The following is a 27,866-nucleotide window of genomic DNA, read 5'->3' as shown; positions in this document are numbered from 1 at the left end:
TTGATCAATTTAATTAAAAATTTTAAAAGTTATCCAGGTACGTTTATTCAAAAAAATAAAAATATTTACAATAATATTTTTAAGTATCAAATGTTCCAGTGTAAATGTGGCTATTGACTGAATTCTTGCTACAGAAACCAAAAGAGAACACTCGTTTTAATTTCAATAATACATTTTTTAATTACTTTTTCTAACATTTAAATCTAGATTTCTGAAATAATCTTATTATGTTTTAAATTTTTAATAATTATTTCCCTCTCTGCTGAACTGAAACAGCTTAAACTACTTTCTGGTGTAGAATTTTGTGCTTCAACTTAAATATATATATTTTTTTATATTATTTCTAGTTTCCAATATGTTTGTACGATATTAATATTAGAGTCTAATTTTTTTTCTTATTTTTTAAAATAAATATTTAAATAATTGGGCACCGGAAAAGAAATAGTCTGTTATCAAGATTAACACATTTACTACGATAACAAAAGAGTTATCGATTGTCATGATAATGCACGTTTACATTATTTCTGTAAAGAGAATATTTAAAAATCGTTGTTCTTATGGAGATGACTAGTATTAAACAACTTCCTTGATTTAAGAAAATAACTGTATTAATACTGTTTACATTGTATATTTATAATTTTCCTCGTCTTCGTCTTCAAATCATATGTGGTATCTACTTTTTCTTCTTATTATTATTTAGAATTTCGTTGCGACTAATAAAAATAATATATTTGATCTCTAAATACTTAATTTTTGGCAGTGTAACTTACATTAATTAATAAACCTCTGAATTCGTTAAAGCCCACAATTTTTAACCTTTTCATCAGTAATGTTTTAAGTTAATCATACTGAAATGTTTTTCTTAGAGTTCTCCATAAGTAGTAGTGTCTGGTGGATGCAGTATTAGAATGCACATTTTGACTGAATACTGGCCCTCTGTTCTGTTTTCTCAGTACAGGACTCAGACTCTGATGGCTATTCATAAAGTCATCGTTCTGTAGATGTTCGCATAAAATATCTTGTTTGGCTCGTAATCTCGCTTTCTTTTGCCTTAACCTGCATGATACAAGTACCGAAAGAAATCCAAAAATTGCCAGCACTAAAATAGCACCGCTTATAACAATAGCTGATTTTACGCTGACGGGTATTTTTCTAAATAAAAATGTGCTTTCATGATCATCTGAACTAATGGTTGCTGCAATTTTCTCTCTATGATGTATAAAATTATCTTGTTCCTCTAACAGAAAGATTTTTTCTATATCATTACCCACATAAGGTTTATGAGAGGTCAGGACGTTACTGATTTTTATTTCCTTATAATCTCCTCTTATAGATACCGGCTTTAATTTTGGGTTAGGAATAACTCTCCATGTTGGATATGGACGATTTTCTGGTATCGTAGCCTTAGTCGAAGTAAAATCTGGCATACTTTCAAATATTCTTGATTCTCTATGTTGATTTATAACCACAGGAAGATCCTTTTCAAAATTTTCAGTTTCTTCAGGAAATAAGGATATTTTCTTGTTTGGATCAAGGATATTTTCAGTAACAATATTATGCGGTAAAGTGAAATTGTCCTCAAGTAATTCCTCCTCAAATGTTAGATCTTCATGCTTACTTTCAATGAGTTCTGTGGCGTTCTCCGAATCTGTAGATTTCTCTGTTTCTATTGATTTTGGTTGCGTTCTAGAAAATATATCGGATAAATGAAATGTACTAGATCCTCTTTCTCTGTGATCAAGTAACTGTGAAAGAGTCATGTTCCTTAAATCAAGAATTCTTTTTAATCTTTGATTCCCAGCGTCAGATTTTAGTAAATCAAAGACCTCATCATCTATTGGTACTCTTGGTAGAGTATTATTATTATTAATAGAATATTGAACTGTTGATTTATCTTTTTCTTCAAATTCCTGCTGTATTTGTGTGGTAATTTCTAAATTCATTTGTGTTGTTGTGAGAGAATTTGGAGTTGTGACTTCTAGTATTTCCTCCTTGAAAATGGTTTGATTTCTTTTTATGAATAAATCTAGTTTGGGATAATTTGGTTCTTCTGTAATATGATCATTTGAAGCTTCAGAATTGATTTTATTAATTAATTCAAAAGGTGTCGGTTGATTTTTAAAGCCAGGTTGAGTTATTACTTCATTCTTTATTCTATTTCTACTTTCTATCTCACTTTCTAGATTTGCTAATGGTTTGATTATTCTTATATTGTTGCCAAAAGTGGAATTCTTTGAGTCAGTTCTAATTCTTGGTTTAAGTCTTCTTCTTAGAGTTGCTGAAGTTTCTGGAAGTCTGCGTGACGTCGAGAATAATTTTTTTCTATCTATTTTATTTCCAAATTCATTTTTAGAATTATTTTCGTTTTCTATTTTTTCCTCAAATTGCGGTACTGTGACTTCATTACTTCCATCTTTATTATTTTCTATATGCTCAGGATTTTGTAATATTCCTTTCATATTTACTGTAGAATTTGTGTTATCCATTTCGTATGTTTTGTAATTTGAATCTTCTACGTCGATAAATTTAGTACTGCCATTTGTATAATATTTTTCATAATTTAGAGGATTTTTTTCGGTGTTTTCTTCTGCAGGCATAAACTTAGTCGTTACTGGCAAATCGTAATCGACTGATATTACAGTAGTAGTTTCAATTTCATCTGTGTTGTACACTGGAGGTCTTGTTCTTTTTCTGCCTCCTTTTCTTCTTCTTGGTCTTGGCTGATCAGAATCTTGATATCGCCGTAATGGTCGTCGTCTTCTTTTACTGGTTGGTCGCCTTCTTGCTATTGTTTCTTCATTCTCCGTACTTTCTAACGAAGTAGCCGCAGTATGAAGTTCGTCCACCATGTCATCATATGGTCTTTCTGTAGTTCGAGGACGCGGTCGTAATCTTCTCCTTCTTTTAGTTCCACGATTTCTTAATCTTTTATTTACCTCTGGTCCACCTTCAAATTGTTCACTGTAGGATTCTGGATTGCTGCTACCCTTTTCCCAGCCCTGCAAATTTGAAATTAAAAAAATTATGCTTTTTGTTAAAAATTTAATAAATTAAATTAAGATTTTTGAAGACCATTCGCTAAAAAACCTAACTAAGACTGATGCGATTATTAAAATTGCAACTCAAATTTATTGACTTGGATGGGCAACCAAAACCAATTCTGTATTTTACAAGGAGAAGAATAAAATTATTTTCTTTCAAAAGTTATGTTATATTATAAAAGTTTGAAGACTCTAAGAACGTTTTCATTCCAAACGTTTGGATAATTTATCAGTTTAATGTTCATTTGTACATTTCAGAATATATTTTTTCTGAATAGAATGTTTAAAAAAAATGCTTTTAAAAGAAATCAGCTAAAAAAAAAAAAAATGTTTTCCGTATAATTTTAATCTTGCCAAAAAACTCATAGTTTATCAGGTCTCAAAAATCTCGGACATTACATTACAAGCGTTGAAATTAAATTAATTATATTTACCTGCGCACTAACCAATGTGCCGTCTTCTGCATTTTGAATAGAGCTGTTGCAGTTACAGTCTCGGGTTTGGTAGGCAATCACGCTTAACACGAGGAATATTGGCATGTGTAGCCTCATATTCTGAAATTAGAAAAATAATATATAGTTGATTTTTATTGTACTGACTTAAATATTTATTTAGGTCATAAAACAACTTAATGATAAATCTTTATATTTTTAAAATTCAAGTATGTATATATAAATAATTTTATTTTAATATAGAAGTAATAGCTTTAGATTTGTTACTGATTTTTCATAATTAAAATATTTATATGATTCTTTTAGCCCTGTTTAGTTCTCGATTTGGCCTCTTGAGGATAAAAATAGTATTAATTCAGCATTTTGCTCTAAAACTGTGTAGACCTATTGTGCGCCTATTGTGCGGTGAAACTAGCAGCTTTACAGCTCGCTAGGTGGATGAACCTGGAGGACCGTGGTAAGCTAGCAGTCCGTGCTAACACATCGTTCAATGTGATTCCTAGATTTCTGAAGAAGACTCCAGCCAATGTAAGTGTTGGTACAATCTCCAACTCCTGGTAACTAACCAGGTCTCCAGGAAAACCGGCATTCGGCATATCTACTCCCTGGAATCCAAACCTTCCAGCAATAATCTCAAATGTTCTGAGAATGACTCCTGCACCAGTTTTTGCAACCACGTTCTACAGATAATTTTTTTAAAAAGAGAGTCGACAGTCAAATATAACACCATTAATGAGGATAGTGTATTACTTCAACGCCTCCTCCAAATATTCCAAAAATGATTCAAACCTAAACTATGGGAAAGTTTTCTTGGAAAATGTCCTCGCCTACATTTCTTAACTACTTTGTCTCTCTTAGAAATACTTAGGGCCGGCTATTAGCAATATTATTATTATTATTATTATTCTTATACTTATTCTTATACTTATTCTTATACTTATTCTTATACTTATTCTTATACTTATTCTTATACTTATTCTTATACTTATTCTTATACTTATTCTTATACTTATACTTATTCTTATACTTATTCTTATACTTATTCTTATACTTATTCTTATACTTATTCTTATACTTATTCTTATACTTATTCTTATACTTATTCTTATACTTATTCTTATACTTATTCTTATACTTATTCTTATACTTATTCTTATACTTATTCTTATACTTATTCTTATACTTATTCTTATACTTATTCTTATACTTATTCTTATACTTATTCTTATACTTATTCTTATACTTATTCTTATACTTATTCTTATACTTATTCTTATACTTATTCTTATACTTATTCTTATACTTATTCTTATACTTATTCTTATACTTATTCTTACACTTATTCTTATTCTTATTCTTTCTTCAAATGTTTAATGAACTTATTTATCTCTGATTTGTAGCACGTATGTTTTTTTCTCTTCAAATGGTTTCAGACCTTCTATCATTAGAGAGCTGGTTCATCAGTTTAATGTAGAGAATTTTACTTCGGTCATTTTATTTTCATACTTGACGCTTATTAAGTTTATCAAATATAGTTCTAAAATTAGGTTTATATATAAATTTAAGGCGCCTCAACATCTAAGGTTATTGGCGTCCGTAGCTTTTTTTGTTGGATCGCCAAGCTTCTTTCGAAATATAGTTCCATTTACACTGTATTTTTTCTAATGTAGTAGCATTTATCTCTGTAATTAGTCGCACCATAATAGGAAACATTATATCTTATTAGCGCACACTGAAAAAACTATTTATTTTTGAGTGATGTTGATCTGGTGCTATATAATAAATTGATCGAATTCATGAATGTTTACAAGAAATTCTATAAACATCTTATTTGCGATACATTTAATAGTGACCCACATTTATAACTTATTCTTTTGTTGCTTAATGTTTTTTTTTCTGTTTGAAGAAGGCAGGCAGTGCCTTTGGAAAAAGTAAGTTAAAATTTAATGAAATAAAAAAATAACATTCTTCCGTTTTTTATTAAATGAGTAATTTTAAGTCCCTTCATCGTCGAAAGTGAACAATTATGAAACAAAAATATAATTCATTAAAAGACCGCCTTTTAGATTGCAATGTCTGCAAAGTACATAATGAGTTATTGTGGTATCATTGGTTCAGGTTGAAAACGTGTGTAAAGAAAGTTACTCCACTGTTTTCGCCTGACGAGACTAAAGAGGACGGCTGCTGACCTTGAATGAAAGTGAAATTGACCTGTCGTTATGAACTGTAGAAAGTTTTTTATCGTTAGACAATTAACGATTAGTTTGTGAATTATTGGAGACTTTTGTTTTTTGTTAAAAAAAAATGACAACTGTGGCCCTTCTCAGCGCTCGCTGATCTCCGAATAAGTTCTTTCGTAACGAACGAGATGCTGTTATCTCCAAGTCACAGTTTGTTGCACTAACCATTCATCTAATACTTGCCTTGAAACATTTATTTCTTATTCTTTCTCTTACAACTCAGAGTCTCATTTTGTAATTTGTGTGGCCACTGAAAAGAAGTTTGCAATTCTGAGGTTAAATAAATCTGAAATAAAATACTCTCATAATTTCTGCTTGTCTCTATCTCGAAATCAGCTTTAACGATTTTCATAAACCTTGTCAGCGGTATGTTAAAAAAAATTGTTTGAAGTAAATATTTGGTTAGAATCACTGATCTTATCGGTCATTTTTTGTAAACCCGGACATTCATCCAAGATCAAGGTTGGTCCATCCATCATTAATCATCAAACTTATTAATTTACCTTTAATATTGGTTGAAATTCCGAAACCTACAATAAGCATAAAAGTTAAGAAAGTAACAGTTAAGAGAACTACATATTTAACATGCTAGACGTATAGTTGCAGCTATCCAACAGGTTACCTTCTGTAATAATTTAAACTTAATCTAGACAAAATAGGTTTCTTTTGTTTCAATTGTTACTATTTTCCAAAAAAAAAAAAATTCTAACGCAATAGGAATTATTTTTCACATAATTGATTCACAAACAACATTTGACTCTCGTTTCATTTGTAGAAAAAAATTAGAACAACAAGTTCACATCGTCCTTATTCCATTATTTACAATATTTGTAAAGAGTAGTTAGTTGCGTATTTTCAAAAGAGTTCTGTATATAATTACGCATACTGAATTATTCTTTTGTTGTCATTTTTGTGTTGAAATTCTTTAACTACATTTCAGTTTGTTGTTTTACTGTGGTCGGAGATTATAAAATGGAAAATTATAAAGCAACATCTTATTAAAAAACAAAAAAAAATTAATACAGATACTTAACAATGAAATCTTTAAAAGATATATGAATAAAAGCCTGAAATGTATTACTAAAAGCTTAATACTACTTAGATTTTATAATGCTGTATAGGTTTTATACTAAGTAGGTTGTTGGAAAGTGAGAGGAAGGAGAATTATTTGAGATGCGGTAAGACGTTGAATACACTCTATTATTCCTTCCGCATCTTTGAGAACACGTAGAAGAAAGTTATTTCTGAGGTTTCTTTTTCTTCTTTTAATAATAGCTTTCATTCTGTTACAGTTCTTTAATGTTAAGTTTTGTCTCCCAAGCGTTACAGTATTTTATTTGTTAATGATATAGCACAAATAATTGTGCATTTTTCCTGCATATATATATATTTTTTATTTTGAAGAATTAAAATGTATTTTAATGACTAAATTGAGAAAGATTGAGCCGAAATGATAACAAGAACAGACGGTAACTGAGAGCCACCTAGTTTACCAAGTTGGTACTGTTAGTTGAGGGCAGAAATTATACTATTTTAATGAACATCAATTTTTAATAATATTAACAGTATCAGTTTATTTAAAAAAAGTTACTTTATTTTATGTCCATGAACTTGTTATTAATTAACGAGCGAAAGTATAAATAGCAAAAAGCGTTAAAAATATAAGAAAAGAATTTAAAAAAGTAATTTAATTTAAAATTATCAGGTAGACTTTTTTTACAAACTGATGATGAATTATAGAAGAAATAAAATCTATAATTTAATAAAAATGCATAATGAATAGCAACTTTGATTTACCATCTCACTAATTCCTATAAATTTTGACTCTAATTTGATAATCCTAATTATACACCATCAGAGTTTTAGTAAGTTGAGGCTACTTTTTGTTTTATTATTTGAATGATTGAAAAGAACGATTCTATGTCGAATAAAAACGAGAATTAATTAAACTTATCTTAACTAACTAAATTTCGCGTTGAATTTTTGATATTTGTGAATTGTTGGCACCTACTTCCAGTGAAAAAAGATGTTTTTTAAAAAGATTTAAGTTTGCACTCTAATATAAATAGGGAACCCAGTTTCATTTGATAATTTTTCGTACAGAAATCATTTTAGCTGGGGTTAAGTTCGAGCGTTTCCAAGGCGTACATTGTCCAACTATTTATTAGTCTAATAACATGCAAATTTATTTGCAAAATTCATAGTTTTAAGAAAATAGTCTGGCTGTAGGTTATCTGATGTTATAGTTATTCTAGACAGACTTTATGAAATGTTAAAACTCTAAACGCTATTTTTCTACTAATTACTCTCATCTCGCTCAACTTTTCTTATAAATACTTTCATCTCATTCACTATCTATCGCCAGCATTCCTCAGTACATGTAATTACCTCAGAGGGTTGTCAGTGGACAGCTGTTCCTCTCTTACACTCATCGTTTGCACTAATCACATTTACTAGTTGCAAGTTTTTGCAATTGAAAATTTTTCATTAAATAAAAGAAGAAAGGTGAAATAGTAGTAATAAAAATTCGAAGTTTAAACAAAAATAGTAAGTTAAAACTTTTCTAGATTTACAGCAAATGTTTTACATAGGATTTTAATACTACAGTTTAAATTAATGAGTACATATTAATGTGAAAGTAAAGATGTATTTTTTATTACTCAAAGGATATGATATAACATGTTGAAACGTCAGGGAATATCTGATTAATATCTCTTTTATCAATAACTGTTCTACTGTTTCTGACTTTTACTTTCTCCTTTATATGACTGATTTTCTAACGGACGCTTAATAAAAGTTATGATTTTTTAAAAATACAGTGTAGGTTATTATTAATGAGTAATTTTAATTTTATGATCAATAAAACTTACATATTTTATTCTTGGTATGATATTAGTTGGAAATCGGTTTTGTAAAAAAGAAAAAACAAATAGTAAAATGATTTAAAAAGAAAAAAGAATATTGCCAATTTCAGTCATCATTTTTTATTGTTTTTCACCTAGCTTACAACTTAAGGACTAATCTTCAGGGCTTATGCATGTTGACAATTATAATATATATTTTTGGATTCATTTTTTTAAGTAGATTAATCCCTGAAGATGACCTAGTCCCACATTCTTACGAATATAATTGCTCCTTCGCAAAATCCGTAAAGTTCGAAATATTTTACTGTTAATTCCTAAAATTACTAATCCTTTAATGATAATAATAATAATCCTTTAGGTCACTGCAGTAATAGTTAGAATTGGTATATAGTTGCAACAGAGAATCGTTAACGGTAATTTCATTTTATTTATAAGAAGGACTAGTCTTGAAAAATTCAGAACTTAAAATTTGCATTTTTATGAAAAAATCTACATTTTGAAACTTCTTAAATATTGTAATTTTTCATACAATATTTTTCACTTTGTCATAATTTTCTTGAAATTAGTTCCGACTGTTTTCTCACCATTTACTTAAGTCAAGGGAAACCAAATTATCAAAAAAAAAAATTAGTTTAAGATTGAATTTGGGACTATTAGGATGGTAGCAATTGAAGGAAGAGAAATCTTTACAGATTTCATTTCGGCCCATTTTGTCCGAAGACCGTCAGTGCACTGAAAAAGCTCCTGGTGTCAATGACTTCAGATGTTGACGCTCCTTAAACTACATTTTTTTGGGGGCTTAATCAATTTAAATTTTATAGTTCCTTTTAATTCTGCTGTGGTAGCAGTGTAGGTTTCTTTCTACTAGCAGTGAGAATTGCATTTTTTTGTAAACTCTTCCTGTGCAATATTGAATTGGTTATTCTTTTTCACATTATTATTAACAGTAATACCCTTATTTATTATTAATATTGTTTCGCTCTGTTTAATTTATATTTTACATTTTTTTTTTTTTACAATTCATTAATTAAAACATATTTTTACGATTCAACAGGTTGAACGCTTGTTTATTATAAAAATATGTTCCCTACATTCGAATTTAGTTATTACAAAATTTAGATGGAACAGTATTTCATTCTTACTATCCATTATAACTGTTTTTAGGAATGTTCCAACCACACAGTGTTTATTTACACCTACATATGTAGTTAACCTAATTTTATGTATTGAGATCAATGGTTAAAAAAAACGAAACAAAAAAACATAAGTTTTGAAATAGAATGAACTTATTTTTCTCTTATATCAGAAATAATTTGTAAGGAATTATTAGATATGACTGTACAAATCAAAGGATATTTTATATATTTCGAAGTTTTATGCGGTATAATTCACAAAATTTAATGGTTTTTCTTAAGGAATTGTCTATAATAACCAAACGTGATTTCTAAAATCTTCTGTGATTGCATTTAATTGATATGACGTAACTCGGATCATTTTCGAGATTAACAGATAATAATTTCAATTATCACATTTAATTCTATTATATTTTTATTTTTTATTTTTTGTTAACCAAGTATTCTGCTCTGCTTCAATTAGATCAGTAGACCAAAAGTATGTTCCAATCATACTACAACATCCTCAGTTGATGAATCAGTCCTTCTAAGTTCTCTTTAGGTGTGTTATAACAAAAGAAACTTCCTCTAAATTAAAAACAGAGTATTCTAGAAAGAGTATATTCCTCTCCAATATCTGGAAATAAACCAACTCTTCAGCGGGAAGTCGAAAGTTTGAGATAACCACTCCACTTCACCCATAACCTCTTAAAGTTTTAAGTATGGCTTCCCCAAATTAAGGGTTACCAGGTTTTCCTAGGATGTTCTAGGAAGAGAGGGAATCCGGAAGTCAGGAATCACCACTCCCTAAGCATCCTAAGCACCGCCAAATCAAAAAAATTTAGATGGGATACAGAAAGGGTAGTCACTCCTCTAATCCTAGTAACCATCTAGGTTTTCTAGGGGAAATCCCAGGTTCTGGGGAGCCGCCCGCCGATTGGAATAACTACAACCAGTTGCCAGACAACGCTAAATTGCAATGACTCTCATTGAATACATAAATTCCGTTAAAACTAGTAATCTGCACAGGGTTCTGTGGATGACACCTGGAATTATCACCTAGGTGTCTTCTTGGGCACTGCCGACCACTCTAGAATATTTTCTCGTTGCAGATAATTATGTTTTTCGCCGGATAGTTAGCTGTAGAGGCTCCCTGATAAAGGGAATTTTATAGATTTACACCCGGGAACTTCGGCTTTCTAGACCAGTGAAAGTCGTTTGCGCAAAAAAATAAATAAATAATTTACAAAATGTTTTTCAGCTCATTAATTTTCAAAAGTTAATTATTTGGTGGGAACGGCAGTATTTATGTAAAGTGATCAGAATAAAATTACATTAAGTGCTGCCTAAAAGCTGAATTACATTTTATTGATCTTTAGGAATAAAAGTGTAATGGTTGTCTTGTGATTATTTTCAAAAAATTGCCATCATTTTATTTACTTGGACTCATTTTTACAGGGTGAAAGTATATTTAGAAGTTGTTTTTTTTTAATTAGATGGCAGTTTATATCTTTTTTATATATTTCAAGATTACTGTTAATGTTAACTTTGAAAACAATATATTCCGCCGGGGAATTCTAGATATTTAAGAGAGCATTGAAATTATACTTAAGTATACTTAATAAATTTTCTTTACTTTATAGTATTTTATTTCATTTCACAAGTCAAATTAGAATACCTTAAATAAAGTAAAGAATTGGGAAAAACAAAAAACAAAATTATTCTCTTTGCCTTCAACTTAGTTTCAATCTACAATCCAGGAAAATCACGGTTTATTTCATTTATTATTCCGGGAATAGATGTTTGGTCAGCTACCAAACTATAACTAAATTTATTAGCTAAAATTCAATGCTAATGGAACGGTTATGTAGTGAAAAATATTCTTCTACTTTGAAACCAAGTTTCTATTTAGCATCAACTATCTTGATGCAAGGTTAAGATAATATCTTTAAAGCTTCTTTTTTTTTACAGTTATTGTGAACATCATTCATTAAAAGATCCAATCTCGGTGTAGAATTATGTCGATGTATTTCGTTAACTGGAAGATGGTGATTTGCATCTAACAGTCCATTAATTACACAATGGAGTAAAGTTTATTTTTCTTCTAAACTTTTCACTCTAGTTGGGTTATTCTTGTATTTTATTTTTCAAAGAGGATGTATTACAATCAGGTCAAAATTATTGACTGTGGTGTTTCCTTTAAATCAATTTTGAGTTTCTCTGTGAAACATTAGTTGTTATATTATTTTATAAGGAGTAACAAAAAATATACCTCAGCTTTTTTACTGTAATAAATATCAAAAAGAATTACTAGTTTATTTTGTGAAAGAATAATTGATTATTGTTAATTATTCAGTTCCTCTTAGATTTGCTCTTATTCTTTTGTTCCGACTTATGGTGGCTTATTATAAAACTTACTTATGAAGAAGAGGTCTAATTTTATAAGGAAGGTGAGAACGAAGTTCAAACTCTGGCTGTCTGAGGCGAAGTATCTCTTTCTTTATCGTATCGAAGAATCTCTTTTTTCTATTGATTGCAGAGAGGCAATTTTCAGCCAGAATTGTATAGATCTCATCCAATTGTGCAGAATAGAGTTCAGGTATGACTGACTGCTCTTTCATCGATCATTAGCCGCTTGAAATGCATTTCTTTAAAGTGTCTACCACACGCAGAGTATTTTTGGTAAACCTTTCTCTCAAGGCAAACTAGAAGAACAAACTGACCAGATCAAAGTTCGTTCATTCTTCATTAAATATTGCCCAGTACCGTTCTTAATTCACTTTTAAAGAAAATGTATATCACAGTTTTTCGCAAATATCTATGATTTTATTATATTTATGTATTTAGGTTAAATAAAAAGTAAAAATAAAATCTTTGGAGACCTTTAAAAAAACTAAAATAAAAAGTAAACTAAATACAACTAAAAAGAATAAGAAAAAAAAAAATCATATTCTTTCGAAGTTTGAAAGTATGTCAGAAAATGTTCAGAAACAGGATTTATGTGTGTGTAGAGTGAAAACAACTTCAATGTAACGATGATCTTTAACTTTCCAAAGTTTAGTAGCTTTATTGACTTAAAGCACTAACTTGATTTTAGAGAAATGAGTAACAAGTGACGAATATAAATCTAGCAGTTTATTACTTTCACTACTTACTAGAGAATGTATTCAGCTAGATATCAATGTTCCTTTCTTCTAGAGGAATATACATTTTTTAATATCTTATGTGAAACATGCAGAATTTTCTCTTACATTACACTAGTTTTCTTTACGCTTGAAAATAAAAAATAAACAAATCTTTACGATGCTAAAACTTCCTCAAAAGAGGAGTAAAAGAAAGTAAAAAAAAATTAGTTTTAAATTATATGTTGACACTCTAATGCACTAGTGTTTTTCATTCTACCTTCACCGGCTTTAATTTTTTATTATTCTGTATTTTAGAATGCGTTTATAATTTTACTGTATTATGAATACTATTTTAACTACAATAGTTAGCATATTACGCTCTGTTAGAGTGTATTGGAAAAATGGTTTAAGGAAGTATTTCTCTTTATGTATGGCCACAAAGTAGCTCTATGTTAAGAAACACTTTTCTTTTATAATACAATATCCTGCCTTAATAACCTTTACTGAAAAAAAATATTACAATCTTTATTAAAAATAAAGAATGTATTACAAAATATTTTAAATTAAAAAATTAATAATGTTTTCCAGCTCATTGTTTTGGGTGATGTTTACTTCAATCACTTGTTTTGATATTGGGAATTTTAGAACAAGTATGCCCAGTTATGAAAATTCAATTCGACCTGCTTTAAGGAGTAAGAATATTTCGAATTGATTTCTTAATAATAACTAAATGATAATTGAATTCAAAGAAAGTATCTAACTTATGTTAAAATTAACAAAGATTTGAGGACTGTCAAGGTTTTATTTATCATATCTATAAATATATTTCACAATTACTATGCCAGTCATTGAGGCAGTAAAACATCAGACTTCTTCCAACTCAGAATAAATCAACCTTCTTATTGTAGGATGTCAAAGTGGTCGTCTAAATGGTCATTACATCTCTTCAACACAGCACCCAAAATGTCTATTCTCCTTAGGCGAACAAGGTAATCTTGGCCAGCTAGTAGCCTGAAGCAAGATCCCAGTTCTTCTGGTCTGGTCACTTGCCACTCTTCTTCGCGGATCTAATTTTCTTTTTTATCCCTACTCAGCTATTTCAATAATTCTACTTTCAGCCATGATCAATTGGCTTCAATGCTCATAACAAATTTGTTTGACACATTACTGCCTCTTTCATCGTCAGAAGATATTCCCAGCTATATTTCTGCCTTCATATGTTCATAAATTAAATGCTTTCCTTTTGTTTTCTTTTAGAGACTGTACCTTTTTCATTAGCATTATTCAAAAATGGCATGGCAGAAATAAGGTAGTCCATAAAAATATATTCTGTAAAAATATGAATGAATTCTACATTTGTGCATTCAAAAAATTAAGGAATGCGACTCGTATCTTTACATTGCCCACGTACTTGAAATTAATACAAGCATATTCGTACCATATATTTCAAAAATGAAGAATTACAGGAATTTTTTACCAGATGTCTTCTCAGTATCACATGGGTTTTCTCAGAAAAGGTTCTGTCAGAAACCTCATTTCTTTAAGTGAATACTTCTTCATTATTACATTTTAATAATTTTAGAATAAGGAGCATATCAATCTTCAGCATTATATTTGTAGTGTCCGAGTTAAGCTGCCTTGGAAAGGTGTTTTTAATATTTTATTAAATGCCGTGATTAATACAAAAACTTTTAACCGTTTAAAAGTTAGTTATTATTGCTCTTAGGTAACAGTGAGATACTCTGCTTTCCTACAATTCAGTTCCCTTTGGTGATGCCAAATATTCTTTGCCTTATAAAAATTTCGAATAGTCAGATTTTAAAGCAATTTGAAAATGAAGGTATATCCCAAGAGACATGAAGTTTTATTCATTAGAAAATACAATTTGAAGCAGTTCTTTTTTTAATTTTTGTTTCAAGATTAAAGTGAACAAAAAGGAAATAGTTGTCATGAACTGCTACGTTTCGGATTTCAAAAGTTTTATAAAATATGTTTTTTTTTAATCAATGGAAATAGTAGTAATGATGTTCGGAAGCTGACAAAATTCTTCAATGATTTTAAGAAATAAATGGAATCTTAAAGGTATTTGAAGATAGCACAATTAGCTTCTATGAATTATAATAATTAAAATCTTGAATTTATAATTTCAGGACAAGCCTCAGATCTGAAATTGTCAGAAAGAGTAAAAAATGATGATCGCATTAATTTAAGAAATCTATGTTCTGTTAATTGTTAGTTTCTTTTAGTTTATTCTTAGGCAAGTATTAGTTGGTAGTTAGAAGCAAAAGAAGCCTTCTCTTTAGTTTACAACTCGTTTATAGATGTTTTTTTTTGTCAGACAAGTCTATTAGACGGTTAAGTACGCGTCACCTCTGCTAGCGAAAGAAAAATGAGCTATTTATAGGTTTTTAACTAAACTAGAATATTAGTTGCAAGTCATGGTAATTTAAGTTGAAGTAGGTCACATTCTGAACTTGCTATATCCTTAAAATTATTTACTTTCTCCCTTCATTGGGACATCTATTACATACAAGTAGGGTAATTTTTCTGCTCTACTCCTACAGTCTCATGTACTATCGAATCAGAATATGTACCTGGTATTGTGTACATTGGAAACATTCTTATGTAGACTTTCCATCTTCTTCTTTCAAAAAAAAGTAAGATCAAATGTTTGTTAGTGAAACACCGTGATAATTGCTTATTCAAAAATATGTAGCGTTCTAAAGAAACTACTGTACGCCCGCAACTTGATTGAATATCACTCTTCTCTTTTTAAAGTTTCTAATAAAAAAAAATTGGATGAGTAATTCTAGATTTTCATTTTTTACGATTCTCTTCAGCTCCTAGAATGTCAGTGATCATCTGGCCGTCAGTGTACTGAAGAAGGCTTCTTCAAACGCCATGGTCACAGAAGATAAAGTGCCTAAATTAAAATAAGAAAAAGTTTTACAGATTTATGATAGGTAAAAAGTGGTAAAATTTCACTTAAGGCGCTTCATCTAAAGTCATCGACGCCTGGAGCCTTTTACAGTATCTCGTTACAGACTCTATCACTGGACAGTAAGAAGCTCTTAGAAATACAATCTAAAAGCAAGAAAATGGACTAGAATCAGCATGAGAGTTATTTACTTAACCTCAGTAATTATATTTCTTTAATTTTCTGGAACAGTTCACCTACTAAACTGAGGTACATGTGTCGCGTTAGATGTTCATTCATAACTGATGTGAGGTAAACAGCATGACCATCAACTGCCTGCAGTCATGTGCGATGAAGTGCACTCAACCTTGAAGGAGCATCATATTCTAAAAACATCTGTTTCCATTAATAACCTGGATTCTTCCTTTTTTATGGAATACCTAAAAACTTCGGCTGGATTTATCCCAAATTATATTTCGAGGTCTTTTTTTTTTATTGAGGCATTCTATTAGGTTTTATAAAAATGTTTGAAAGTTATCATTAATTCAAGGTAAAGAATATTTGATGTTGAAGAACATTTAAATCAATGATTCCGGAACTAAATCATGAAATCATTTTTGTGTATATTTAGTTAAGCTTTTCTATCTTCTGTCAGCGATCTACTTTTTACTTCTTTTTATGATAATGAAGACCAATTGAACTGCAATGAGTAGGTATCTTTTTTGAAATTGGATTAGCTGATCCAACACATTTCTTTATCCAAAACATTTGTTTAAGCAGATAGGAAAAAAACTTGATGGTAATTTTCGTTTAAGAGCAAATGTACGCAAACACACGTTTGTGGAATATTGATTGATTGCATAATGTTCAGTTCTACCTAAGGAAAGATATCAGGCAGAAGGAGACTGCCCATTGTCCTCCGTCCATCCTTTATCTCCAAAGGGGATACCGGATCGTTACACAGACGCTGATTGGTCGCATGTTTTTTTTGTGGTCTCAGAAACTTATGTAGCTGTGAAGTAGACATTGTCTCAATATCTTCTAAGGCAGCAGTGCTGCACACCGTAATAAGTTGAAATAATAATATTACTATGTGTCCGTAATGACCGGATCATGTTCGAAAATCGGCAGTGCACTGAAAAAAGACTCAATAACCTGAGATGGACGTGTCAAAAAAAAAAAAGTATGATTATTCTTTCTTTATAAATCCATTTTATATGTCAGAAACTTATTATTTTCTATTAAACAACTTCTATTTCGAGGATTTTTTTGTTTTTAGTGAATTAATTTTTTGTTTATATAAAATTAAAATAAACGCTAAAATTCTTCCTGACACACCCTCATAAAAACATCTAGCGTGAACAAAACTTTCACCTCCAGCAAGTCTTGTAGTCTTGAATGATAAATTTTCTCCATATTGTCTGTTATTATGTCTGTTAAATTGTTTATCATATATTGCTATAAAATGGAATTTTTATCTATACCTGACTGTTACCACTAGAATTAAAATTTTACAAAACAAAACAATAATCCTCGAATAGTACTGTCTTAAATGCCTGTAGAGTTTCACCATGTTTAAAATTAACTGTGACTACTTATGTGAAAATATACTAGTAAACACTCTGGTTCCTCTCTTTTTCAAATTAAGAAGTTTTCAATCTTTTGCTTAATTTTAACGTTAATTGCAGTGAAATTATATTATTTAGAATAGAAGAAATATTACCTCCGCAATTCCCTAAGAATTATTGAAAATTAGAAGTGAGTCATCAAGCGCTTGATAAAATTGTTGATTTTTCTATTTCTGACTGGCTTGGATTTTCATTCTTCATCAGTTTGATGTAGGGAATTTAACTTTCACTATGTTTCTTTCATACCCTATACTTGCTGGCTCCCTTAAGTAACAGAAGTACATAAGATAACCTCAATGTTAATAATCGAAATCCTCATTTTCGATTCTCCAGCTGAGACTAAGAATGAGTATTTTTAATAATTGACCTTCCTTTTGTGTTATAAACAAATAAATATTTTGAAAGAAATGGTATAGTTAAAGATACATTCAACTTACGGTGAAAAAGCAATTTCAGAGGTTCGCGAAACTGTTTTACTTCTTTTAATAGTTGAAAAGGTCGCTTATCGCTGGATGATGTAACGCGTTACTGCAGTTAGTGTGAAAGACAGGAACTTCCACTTCAAATTAAGTAAGATTCTTATTCTTTCTTTACCATTTATCATTCATGTTCTACTATTTTCATTTTAAAAAATACGAAGTAATTATATTAAAACTGAAAACTAACCACGTTGGAATTAAAAAAACAACTAGAAAGTTTTAGTTAAGTTATATTAGTTATCATGGTAGAAATTGATCGCAAATATTTGGTGCATTTATTTTGTTTCTAAAAAAGGTTTTCTTACTATAAGAAGGGAAACTATAACCCATATCTGGTTTCTGGTATTTTACTACAATTTTTGCCAGTTTTCTGTATTGGTAACAACAATTCTATCTTCCATTAGACCATCTATTAGCCTTGTCCAAAACAGTCACTGAATCATCATCCATTTTGTAGTTCCGGATTTGCTCATTCTGGCCATAAGCTGCTGACCTAGTTTAACGATGGTTCAGCTCCTTGTTCGGCTGCTAGAACAAGAGCACTTTGAATGGAGTTGGTGCTTCACTTTTTTTTTTCTCGTCCAACTCGAACTGGCCTGTATAACTACCGAAATATTTTTCTTTCCAAAATCAACACTGAACTGATCTGTGTTTTATGCTATAGGCTCTTAGTAGATCTGAAAATAAAGCAACTTTTTAGATTGGAGCACAGTTTTGCAGAACATTCATCTGCATCTTTTGTCTTCCTTTGATAAGCTATAACATGTGTTGACTTTACGGCCAAGGTAAATGAATTATTTTACAATTTGGTAGAAAAAATGAATCAATCGTTATCAGAGGTATGTATGGACTACAATCCCGAAACCATACATGTGTGGTGTGACATATGTGACACATTAGTTTTACCTTCATTAATTCTAAGATCAAATTACCTCGCAGGTCTTTCTAAAACGAGAAATACCTCTACCCAACTTTTTTTACTGAACAAATGTAAAACCTGGCGGGTTCAACGGAATTTTAGCGAGAGATGCGATAGAATGTACAATAATTTAATATTCACTAAAGATATTTAAGTGGGTCTATTTCTAGTTACGGAAGTGTCGTTCCCTTAGTGAAGCGTATTCAATATAATGCATTACAAATTGAATTTACTTCTTTTTTACAGTGTTACGTAATGCCCAGTTAACCACTTTAAATAGTGAAGAATTCTGTTTCCAATCTAACAATTATGTCTATTGATACGGACATTTCATGTTCTTCCGTACATGGCTTTAGTTTGTTATTCCAGTTTCCTTTATCACTATCACTATTATTACTAACTACGTTTTTATACACAATATGGCGAACATAATATAACGTTTTGCGTTCCCTGATGAATCACACGGCTTTTTCTTACTGAAAAAATTGGACATGGAGTAAACATTCTTTATTGAATATAATTAATAAAAACAATTTACCATAACATTTCCTAATAAGCACTTTACACCTGCAAAGTGAGATTATGAACCATTTTCACGAAACAAAACAAAAATAAACACTATTTGACTTTAAAGGCGCCACGGTAGCCGAGCGGTTAGAGGCGAGACCTGCGAAGCTAATATGTATTGTGGTACTGGGTTCGATTCCCGGTCTTAGGCCTTGGATTTTATTTAATGGTTAATAAAAGAAATTTACAGTAAAGTATGTTTGCTAGTCGCCTCCGGCCACGACACCTAATTGGTAGTTGGACGTTAAGCCCCGCCTGAAAAAATAGGAAATTACTTTACTTTTACTATTTGACTTTAAGGAACCCATAGTTGGAGTTGTAGGCACCCACACTATGGAAATTTTACACAGTCTCAAAATTAGCCTCAAAATTAAGCTTCGAGGAATATCTGTGCCACTTCAATGAAGAACGGACCAAAAACTTATTAGGTTTGTCTACTAGCCTGAATCATTAATAAATTTATTAATAATAAATTATAAAAACATCTGTATGTCAAATCTTTGTTTGGCTTAATTTGTTCTGACAGATTGTTTTCATTACGTTTTAGTCGGATCTCCTTCTGCTATTTCGCATAATATTTATATTTCCTGTGATTTTTTCACGAGAATAAATTTTAAATGTTTTACAGAATTACTGCAGAAGCCCCACAACTATATTTGAGAACAAAATTTCTAAACTTTTCATAATAATAGTACTTTCTTTCAACATCAGAAAGAAAAACCTAAACTGTGGGAGTTTCTTTTTTTTTTTTAAATTATAAATAAAGAAACTAATTGTGTTTAGAATTGAACAGAAATGAATGTCCTAGTGAACGATACTCTTATAACCAGTTATTAAAAAGCTGGAATGAATAGTTTGTTTGGTAGCCTCTCTGTGGAATATAAAAATTACAAGATCATGGTAACTGCAGTTACTAGGTGAAAGCTAGAAAACAAGTACCTGCAGCTGTACGTACTATGTACAAGAAAGTGAGTAACTGTCGAACGATCGTCTGAGAAGAGCTCTGTTTTCACTACAACTTGTTACACGTGCAACCGGCTTGCTGACCGTTCTAAATGTAAAGCACCTTTTACCACTTGTTCTCAGTCAGCAATACGCTTGTTGGTTCACTTAGGAAAGAATTATGCTGCTGGATTGGCTTAGTATTTAAATTGAATCGTCTTAATTCTACTTTTTGTTTTTGTTGGATCTATTACTACAGAAGGCAGAATTCCTAGCGTGTCAGAATTTGAATATTGAGTTTTGAGGAGAAATACAAACTTGAGGTCCCCTGAATTGCAGAAAATAATTTTTACTGCAATGAGTATAAAAATATATTAATATAGAATGTCAGAAACTGAAATTTAAAAAACAAAAACCTATTTAACCTTCTGATTGATTACCTACTTGTTATAAACATTATTCCTAAAATATTTACTTTTTGGTGATTCTCTTGGAATAACTGCGTTTAGCTTCCAGCCCAATTTATAGTTCCCACTTCTACAAAACTCCAACAAACTTTAAAAGCCTTTCTTTGATTCCAAATTTAAGGAAAATAGATTTTAAGAAAGTCCAACTTTGCTGAATGTATTTGTTTTTATTTTTCGAGAAACGGGTGCATATACGAGGGTCGTTTGAAAAGTCCGTGCAAAGTCAGAGAGATAGCACCACTGGCGCGTATCGAGGTTATGTTTAGTAAGTAGCATCTCTTGGAAGAACACACACCAAGTTTCAGCCAGATCGGTCTATTTCTTTCTGTTTGGCATTCGTTTGAATCGAGGAAGTCGAGTGATTTTCAAAAAATGGACGAAAAAGAATTTCGTGTGTTGATTAAACACTACTTTATGAAAGGCAAAACGCCTCAGCTTGATAAACATTATGGTGACTCTGCACCTTCGATTAGAACAGTTTATAAGTGGTTTCAAAATTTTCGGAGTGGCCATATGGGCACAAGTGACGCTGAACGTTCTGGACGCCCTGTTGAGGTTACTACTCCAGAAATCATTGATAAAATCCATGATATGGTGATGGATGACAGAAAAGTGAAGGTGCGTGAGATTGCTAGTGCTGTGGACATCTCGAATGAACGGGTACATAATATTTTGCATCAACATTTGGACATGACAAAGCTATCCGCAAGATGGGTGCCGCGATTGCTCACGCTTGACCAAAAACGAAATCGTGTGAAGTGTTGCAAGGACGGTTTGCAGCTGTTCCAGAAGAATCCGCAGGACTTTAAGCGTCGTTTCTTCACTGTGGATGAAACATGGATACATCGCTACACTCCTGAGACCAAAGAACAATCTAAACAATGGGTTACCAAGGGGGAATCTGCGCCAAAAAAGGCGAAGACCGTTCCTTCGCCCAATGACCCAATAATTTTCAATATTTATGTTCAACTCGTTTCACATCCCCCCTATTCTCCAGACTTGGCTCCCTCGGACTACTATTTGTTCCCCAATATGAAGAAATGGCTGGCGGGAAAAAGATTTTATTCAAACGAGGAGGTGATTGCAGAAACGAATGGCTATTTTTCAGACTTGGACAAATCCTATTATTCGGAAGGGATCAACAAACTAGAGCAGCGTTGGACGAAGTGTATAAGCCTAAAAGGAGACTATGTTGAAAAATAAAAAAGGTTTACCCCAAAAAATTAAGTAGTTTTTATTTTTGCACGGACTTTTCAAACGACCCTCGTATTACCTATAAACTACTAAACTATTTAACTACCTGTTTGACTATAACCTTTCTTTAAAACATTTCATCAGAAAAAGTGATTTTGAACTGATAAATAATAGGTTGAAATTGGCAATATTTTTTTCTTCCCACAATATTACCGTTTCTTTATGAAGTTCTCTCTTCTTTCAAATTACCACTCGCAATCTAATTAATTTACATTCAGTAATTTTATGAAACATGCACACCATGTTAACAGATAATAATTACAGATAAATTGATAGTTAAAGATAATGTTTTTTATTAGGCACTTAGTGTGAATATGATCGTTCTAGTTGTGATTTTAGCCAGAACTAATGACAGCTTTGAACATATAAGTTAAGTAAAGTAAGTTCTTTATCTCTTTGCAGAATACTCAAGTAGTTATGTAAATTAAATTAGTTTCTTCTTCAGCAATTTGTTTAAAGTTATTGATAAAGTTCTTGAAAGGAGAATGCTCTTCTTTTCGTTTATTGCCTTCTTTCTCTTCTTATATATTTTGAACCAAAAATTCCAAATTGATTTTGCTCAGAAGTTTAAGTTTTTAGAATTTTTAAGCTAAGAAAATCTTATAAATTGAATTTACTCTTTACTTTTATTTTAATAATTGCCATATTATTCACAGTTTCAGCGCTTAATAATGACCCAAATCAATGTCAGATGGTTGTTATTTCATATTTTTAATTTACCAAAAATAGCCATTAATAAAAAAATCGCTAAAGAATCTGGACACCGTTTGATCAATACATGGAATGATTTATTATTAAACCTACTAGGGTATATGGAAAAGTTCTCGGTTGGGCACAGAGATAGCGCTGTTATTAATGCAATTTTATTCGATTTATGTGGTTATTTCGCGGACAAGTTGAAATATCGATTAAGTTTCTTCGAACGGCTTTTTAGAGTCTACGTATTATTTGTGTTTCGTTGAAGTGGATTAACTTGAATATAATAGGCCGTCCTAAATTTGTTTAGGAAAGTTTTAAGTTTTTTTATTTTCAACGGTGAAGAAATTAGACGCCGAATTTTAGTGGCCATTATCGTAGTATATATATTTTATTTATTTTTTTGGCGCATCAACAGCAAAGGTTATTGGCGCCAGTAAACCAGTATTGAAGCCATAATAATAGTGCTGCTCTTAGATTCTCATCACCTAGTAGCTCCCTCTTACGATGAACGTTGTCAATATCTGTAAAACACTGTTCTGGTCATGCAGTAAGAAGACTTAGTTGTTAATGCGTCTTAAATTAAAATATTCTTTTAAGATTGAAGAAAACTCTTGAAATTTGAAGTGAATAAAAAACATGTGAGTATTTTGTCAACTGTTTCCAATTTTGAATAAAAGTTTTTTTTTTTAATTAGATGAAAAGTTATTTTTATAAAAATAAAAAAAATAACGGTATTTTAAAATAACTGTAATCTACATGTTGTGGTGGGCCGCCTTCCCTAATTTGGAATCTTTATTGAATATTCTTTAGTAGTAGAATGATGCAAGCAGTAGCGGTAAATCTCAGGACCCAATAATTAAAGAAACTTGCCCCAAAAAAGACATGGAGAACTACATTTACATTTGAATCCAATATTTGATTCTATATGTAATTTATTCTATTGTAACAAAAAAAATTAAATCCTTAAAATTAAATGATTCAGAAGTGTATAAATGTAATCATCATTCGATTTAATCACTATTTATTTCACTTCTCAAAGAATTGCCAAACTTTCTTTAATCTAACTGTAGTTTTACGAGCATGCAAAATCTAGAAAATTAGATTTATTCCAACTAATTATTCAAGCTATTTTGCCAAGTTTCCTGGTTGATGTTTCTTGTATTATTTTGTAACTTTTTTTTGTTTTTAAATTATATTTATTTTAGCAAGAAAAAGAATTGTGTAAGTGTCAAATGTTTTAAATTGATTTCCCATGGACCTACATGCTACAGGCTTTTTAACTATTACAATTAAATTTGCTACTAATTAACTTTATATAATTTGTCTATAAAAACATTTTTAATGATTATGGGGAATGCTCTGTCAAAAAGAGAGCCGTTTTCTACTAGAGAAACTATAGAATACTGAGTACAACTAAACATTTTGTAAAAAAACTACACTTTGATGAGAACTTCTCTACACAAAGTGGTTAGAAAAAGCTAACTACTAGATTTTGGCCAAAAAGTTTACTTTTACAAAAGGATGAATTATTGTTTAATGTGCTATATTTAATTTATTTATTCAAATATTGTTAGAAGAATATTGTTACAAGAAGTCATTAACTATAAACAGCCAAAAGTAAGTAATACCAACTGACTAATTCTAGCAAGGAAATAGTGAGAGAGTTAACTTTATGGCAGTTGACCCGAAGGGGCAATTTATAACTAGCCGTGAAGTGTTAACGCTTCCCGGAGGAGGTCGGCAACACTTAACTCGTCAAAACAGGAAGTAATGTTATTGCCTCTTCTAGTACTTTCTTTATTATTTTGAGAAATACTAGTAATCTTTTTTTTTTTTTACAAGTTGATGTTCAAGCAATCAAATCGTTATTTGAACAACTCTCCTTTTTACTGGTATCTTAATCTTCTTGTACTTTCTGATTATTTACGAAAAATGCTGCATGAAATTATTAAACCATGCGTTTTTTACTTTAATACTTTCTTGTTTTCCCTGAAAGGGGATCGAAGCAAATTTTCAAAATTGTTTTCTTTGTGAAAAAATAGGTTTAGGTGTCATATGATTCTCGTAACATCAAAACCTAGGTGGCATTGTTTAATTACCTGCGTGAGAGCTACTGTAGGACGAGTGATCTCACTTTGCAGCAGTTGGTGAACACTATAGATCAATTGCAGAATATCACTTTAAAAGTGCATCCTTCTTCAATGTCTTTTGCCTTTTATCTAGAGTCCACCGCTCTACACCGTAGGTTAATCATGTTCTGTTATTCTCTCCAGGATTCTCTTGCCATTTAAGCTGCTCCGATCTTCGTTCATTTCTCATCTTCCATTAGCAATTCCTGGAATGTTTTACAACCTTTTTTTCCCTCAGCTATTTTTTACATTTTTTATTGCAACCTACTTAATGCAACACTACTTTTTCGTAAACAAGATACTCTGGTTTTCCAAAATTTATCTTAAAACCACCTTTTTCCAGTTTTTTTGTTTTCTAAAAAGGTGTTCTTGCTGTTGTCTATATTATTTGTCTATACTATAAGGTATCTTAAATTAAAGGGATTCCTGGGGAGGTAGCTTGATTAAGCTGTCATCTAAAATGCTATTTTGTACTTCTCACGTTAGTAAAAATATTAAAAGCACAACTTTCCATAGAATAATAATTTTTTTTTTTGCCATCAGTAACTGTAAGAATTGAAGTAAATGGAAGCCGTATACGAGGTCTGTAAATTAAGTAATGAGACTGAATTTATTAAATATTTTTATTCAAAAAGAATTACAATTCTATATTGTCACCTTCAAAATAACTTCCTTCTGAAGCCACACAGCTCTGGAGACGTTTCTTCCACTCCTCATAGCAGTGCTCGAACTCCGATACTGGAATAGCCTTCAGCTGGTCCGGTTACAGCCGTTTGAATGTTTTCCGACTGTCTCAAAATGAGTTCCCTAGAGGTGATTTATCAACTTCGGGAAGAGAAAAAAAAGTCACAAGGACTCAAGTCAGGCGAATAAGGAGGCTGAGGAGTCACAGGAATGTTTTTACTGGCCAAAAACTCTGGTTTATTGAAATTGCTGTGTGACAAGGAGCATTATCGTGATGCAACACCCCCACTTGTTCTTGATGTTTGGTCTCACACGAATGACCCTTTTTCGAAGTTTTTCAAGAACCTCTGGGTCAACTCTTTTACTTCAGCCTCCTTATTCGCCTGACTTGAGTCCTTGTGAATTTTTTTCTCTTCCCGAAGTTGAAAAATCACCTGAAGGGAACTCATTTTGGGACAGTCGAAAACATTCAAACGGCTGTAACCGGACTAGCTGAAGGCTATTCCAGTATCGGAGTTGGAGCACTGCTATGAGGAGTGGAAGAAACGTCTCCAGAGCTGTGTGGCTTCAGAAGGAAGTTATTTTGAAGGTGACAATATAGAATTGTAATTCTTTTTGAATAAAAATATTTAATAAATTCAGTCTCATTACTTAATTTACAGACCTCTCCAAATGAGATAATTTCAATCATTGGCACTTTATATTATATTGACAATTCACAGTAAAAAGAGAAAACTTTTAATTCAAAACCATGTAAAAAAAAAAAAACACGTAAAGAAAAGTTGCATATTTAGAGGAATACCTTACTGAGTTGCATACTGCAATGAGTTGATACATGAGAGAAAGAAGATTTTGAGGAAGCTACACTGAAAGTTAAAAGCTTAGACTTTAAAAGCACTTCCCAGTTGATTTCTAGGATCTGTTGTATATTTATCTGCGTGTGAATACTATGTGTAATTTAGAAACCAAACTATAACAATAAACAATAAATGTTCGCACACTCTCATCTAAATTATAGTTTTTAGAATAACATTTGTTAGCTTAATATTACTTCTCTTTGTTAGTCTATTATTAGATTGCTTTTACTTTCATTGAAAATTATTTAATATTCTTTGAAAGTAGATTTAAAAACTATATAATTGGTGTTGGGGGTCAATGAACAATGCCAGATTTTCAGTTGACTAACTTTAATTCATTTAATTGCATTAACATTATTTAGATATGCATTTACGTAATAAATCAAAGTGCAAGATTACTTTACATCTTGTTTACGATAAAATAATAAGCACTCCATGAACTATTGAAAAAACTTATCTAGTTTATTATTATTATTATTATTATTTGTAGTCAAAGAGCGACAACTACTGAAGTCTTTAGATCCCGGAATGTTTTAGTACAATGCCAGATACCGGTCATGTTCTCTCATTCATCAACATTATCGATTATCGCCAATAAGCTATAAAAATAGCTTCTGGGAAGTGAAATATCTAGAGACTGTCCATTACAACTCCGCGTGGAAGACCAGTGCACTAGCAACTGAGCTGATCCCATCCTTTATTAGCAAATCCAATATCATTGTTGTTAATGTATTTTAAAATATATTTTAAAGTTGGCGGATGCAAGTTTATTTTTTAATTCATCCTAAAATGGCTCACTTTAGTTAGGTCTTTAGCATACAGAAAGGTTTCTACACGCTTCTACGCACAGACTACCCCAGCATAAAAAGAATAATTGCTTGCGAAAAATTTTAACAATATATCCAATAGCGGCAACTCGTTTGCCACTATTTCTAGCTAGAACTGAATTTCATATAATAAAATTGATCAATTTCTGCTGGTATCAATGAATTTTATTCGAATGCCAGGCATCACAAGGTTGGTATATACCAGAAAATTGTAATGATGTTCTTTTTTATTGGCGGCGCTTTGTTACAGCGACACAAGAAAGTGGAAGCAGTCAGGGCACACTTGTTACTTGTTATACAATCATTTAATTGAGTTAATTACTAGTCTAATTATTTTAATGAGAGAAGAAAATTAGATCTCTATTGAAACAGAGTTAAAAGGAAATAAAATTTAACCTTGTATTTAATCACTATAAAAAAATAAATGTAAAATAATCCTTTCGTAAACAGTTTATACTTCCACAGAAATGTGAAGTTTTTAAAACTTATTTGAATCTCTTATTGAAATAATAATAAGTAATAAATGATACTACTTACGTAAGCGAGTGATAAGAGATGTGAGAAGTCACGGAAAGCAACATACAGGTACAAAGAAGATAGATGTTGTGTAGAACTTTATCACACATAGAGAGAGATAAACCGACTGACTTCTACTTACCCACT

At 30.9% G+C, this 27,866-nt stretch overlaps 2 protein-coding genes across 6 annotated transcripts in view; one reads left to right on the top strand and one right to left on the bottom strand.

The window, feature by feature from the left end:
• Setd3 (SET domain containing 3) overlaps positions 1–27,866 on the top strand; it is a 45,359-nt gene that overhangs the window by 3,285 nt on the left and 14,208 nt on the right. The gene's annotated exons all lie outside the window — the stretch shown is intronic.
• LOC141452609 (uncharacterized) lies at positions 27–27,866 on the bottom strand. 4 transcript variants are annotated; one of them, XM_074124917.1, is made up of 3 exons: positions 27,741–27,866; positions 3,476–3,595; positions 27–2,999 (listed from the first exon to the last, which is right to left on the bottom strand). In XM_074124917.1, exons 2-3 carry the CDS (start codon positions 3,590–3,592, stop codon positions 840–842), a joined length of 2,277 nt encoding a protein of 758 aa, XP_073981018.1. In that variant the 5' UTR covers positions 3,593–3,595; positions 27,741–27,866; the 3' UTR covers positions 27–839. The 4 variants fall into 4 exon arrangements, with proteins under 4 accessions (XP_073981018.1, XP_073981020.1, XP_073981022.1 ...); XM_074124919.1 differs by having other exon boundaries at positions 3,488–3,595; XM_074124921.1 differs by lacking the exon at positions 27,741–27,866 and adding an exon at positions 17,475–17,692 and having other exon boundaries at positions 3,488–3,595.

This window comes from Rhodnius prolixus, unplaced genomic scaffold (assembly GCF_049639745.1).
Source record: "Rhodnius prolixus isolate KJV_2025 unplaced genomic scaffold, Rpr scaffold_3, whole genome shotgun sequence".
Taxonomy (NCBI): domain Eukaryota; kingdom Metazoa; phylum Arthropoda; class Insecta; order Hemiptera; family Reduviidae; genus Rhodnius; species Rhodnius prolixus.
This window is presented reverse-complemented; position numbering and strand designations above follow the sequence as displayed.

Bases quoted from the DNA above. Each gene is read 5' to 3' on its own strand.
- LOC141452609 (XM_074124917.1), bottom strand. From the start codon at position 3,592: ATGAGGCTACACATGCCAATATTCCTCGTGTTAAGCGTGATTGCCTAC. The intron at 3,000-3,475 runs GTAAATATAATT...TCAAATTTGCAG, and splicing joins GCACATTGGTTAGTGCGCAG to GGCTGGGAAAAGGGTAGCAG.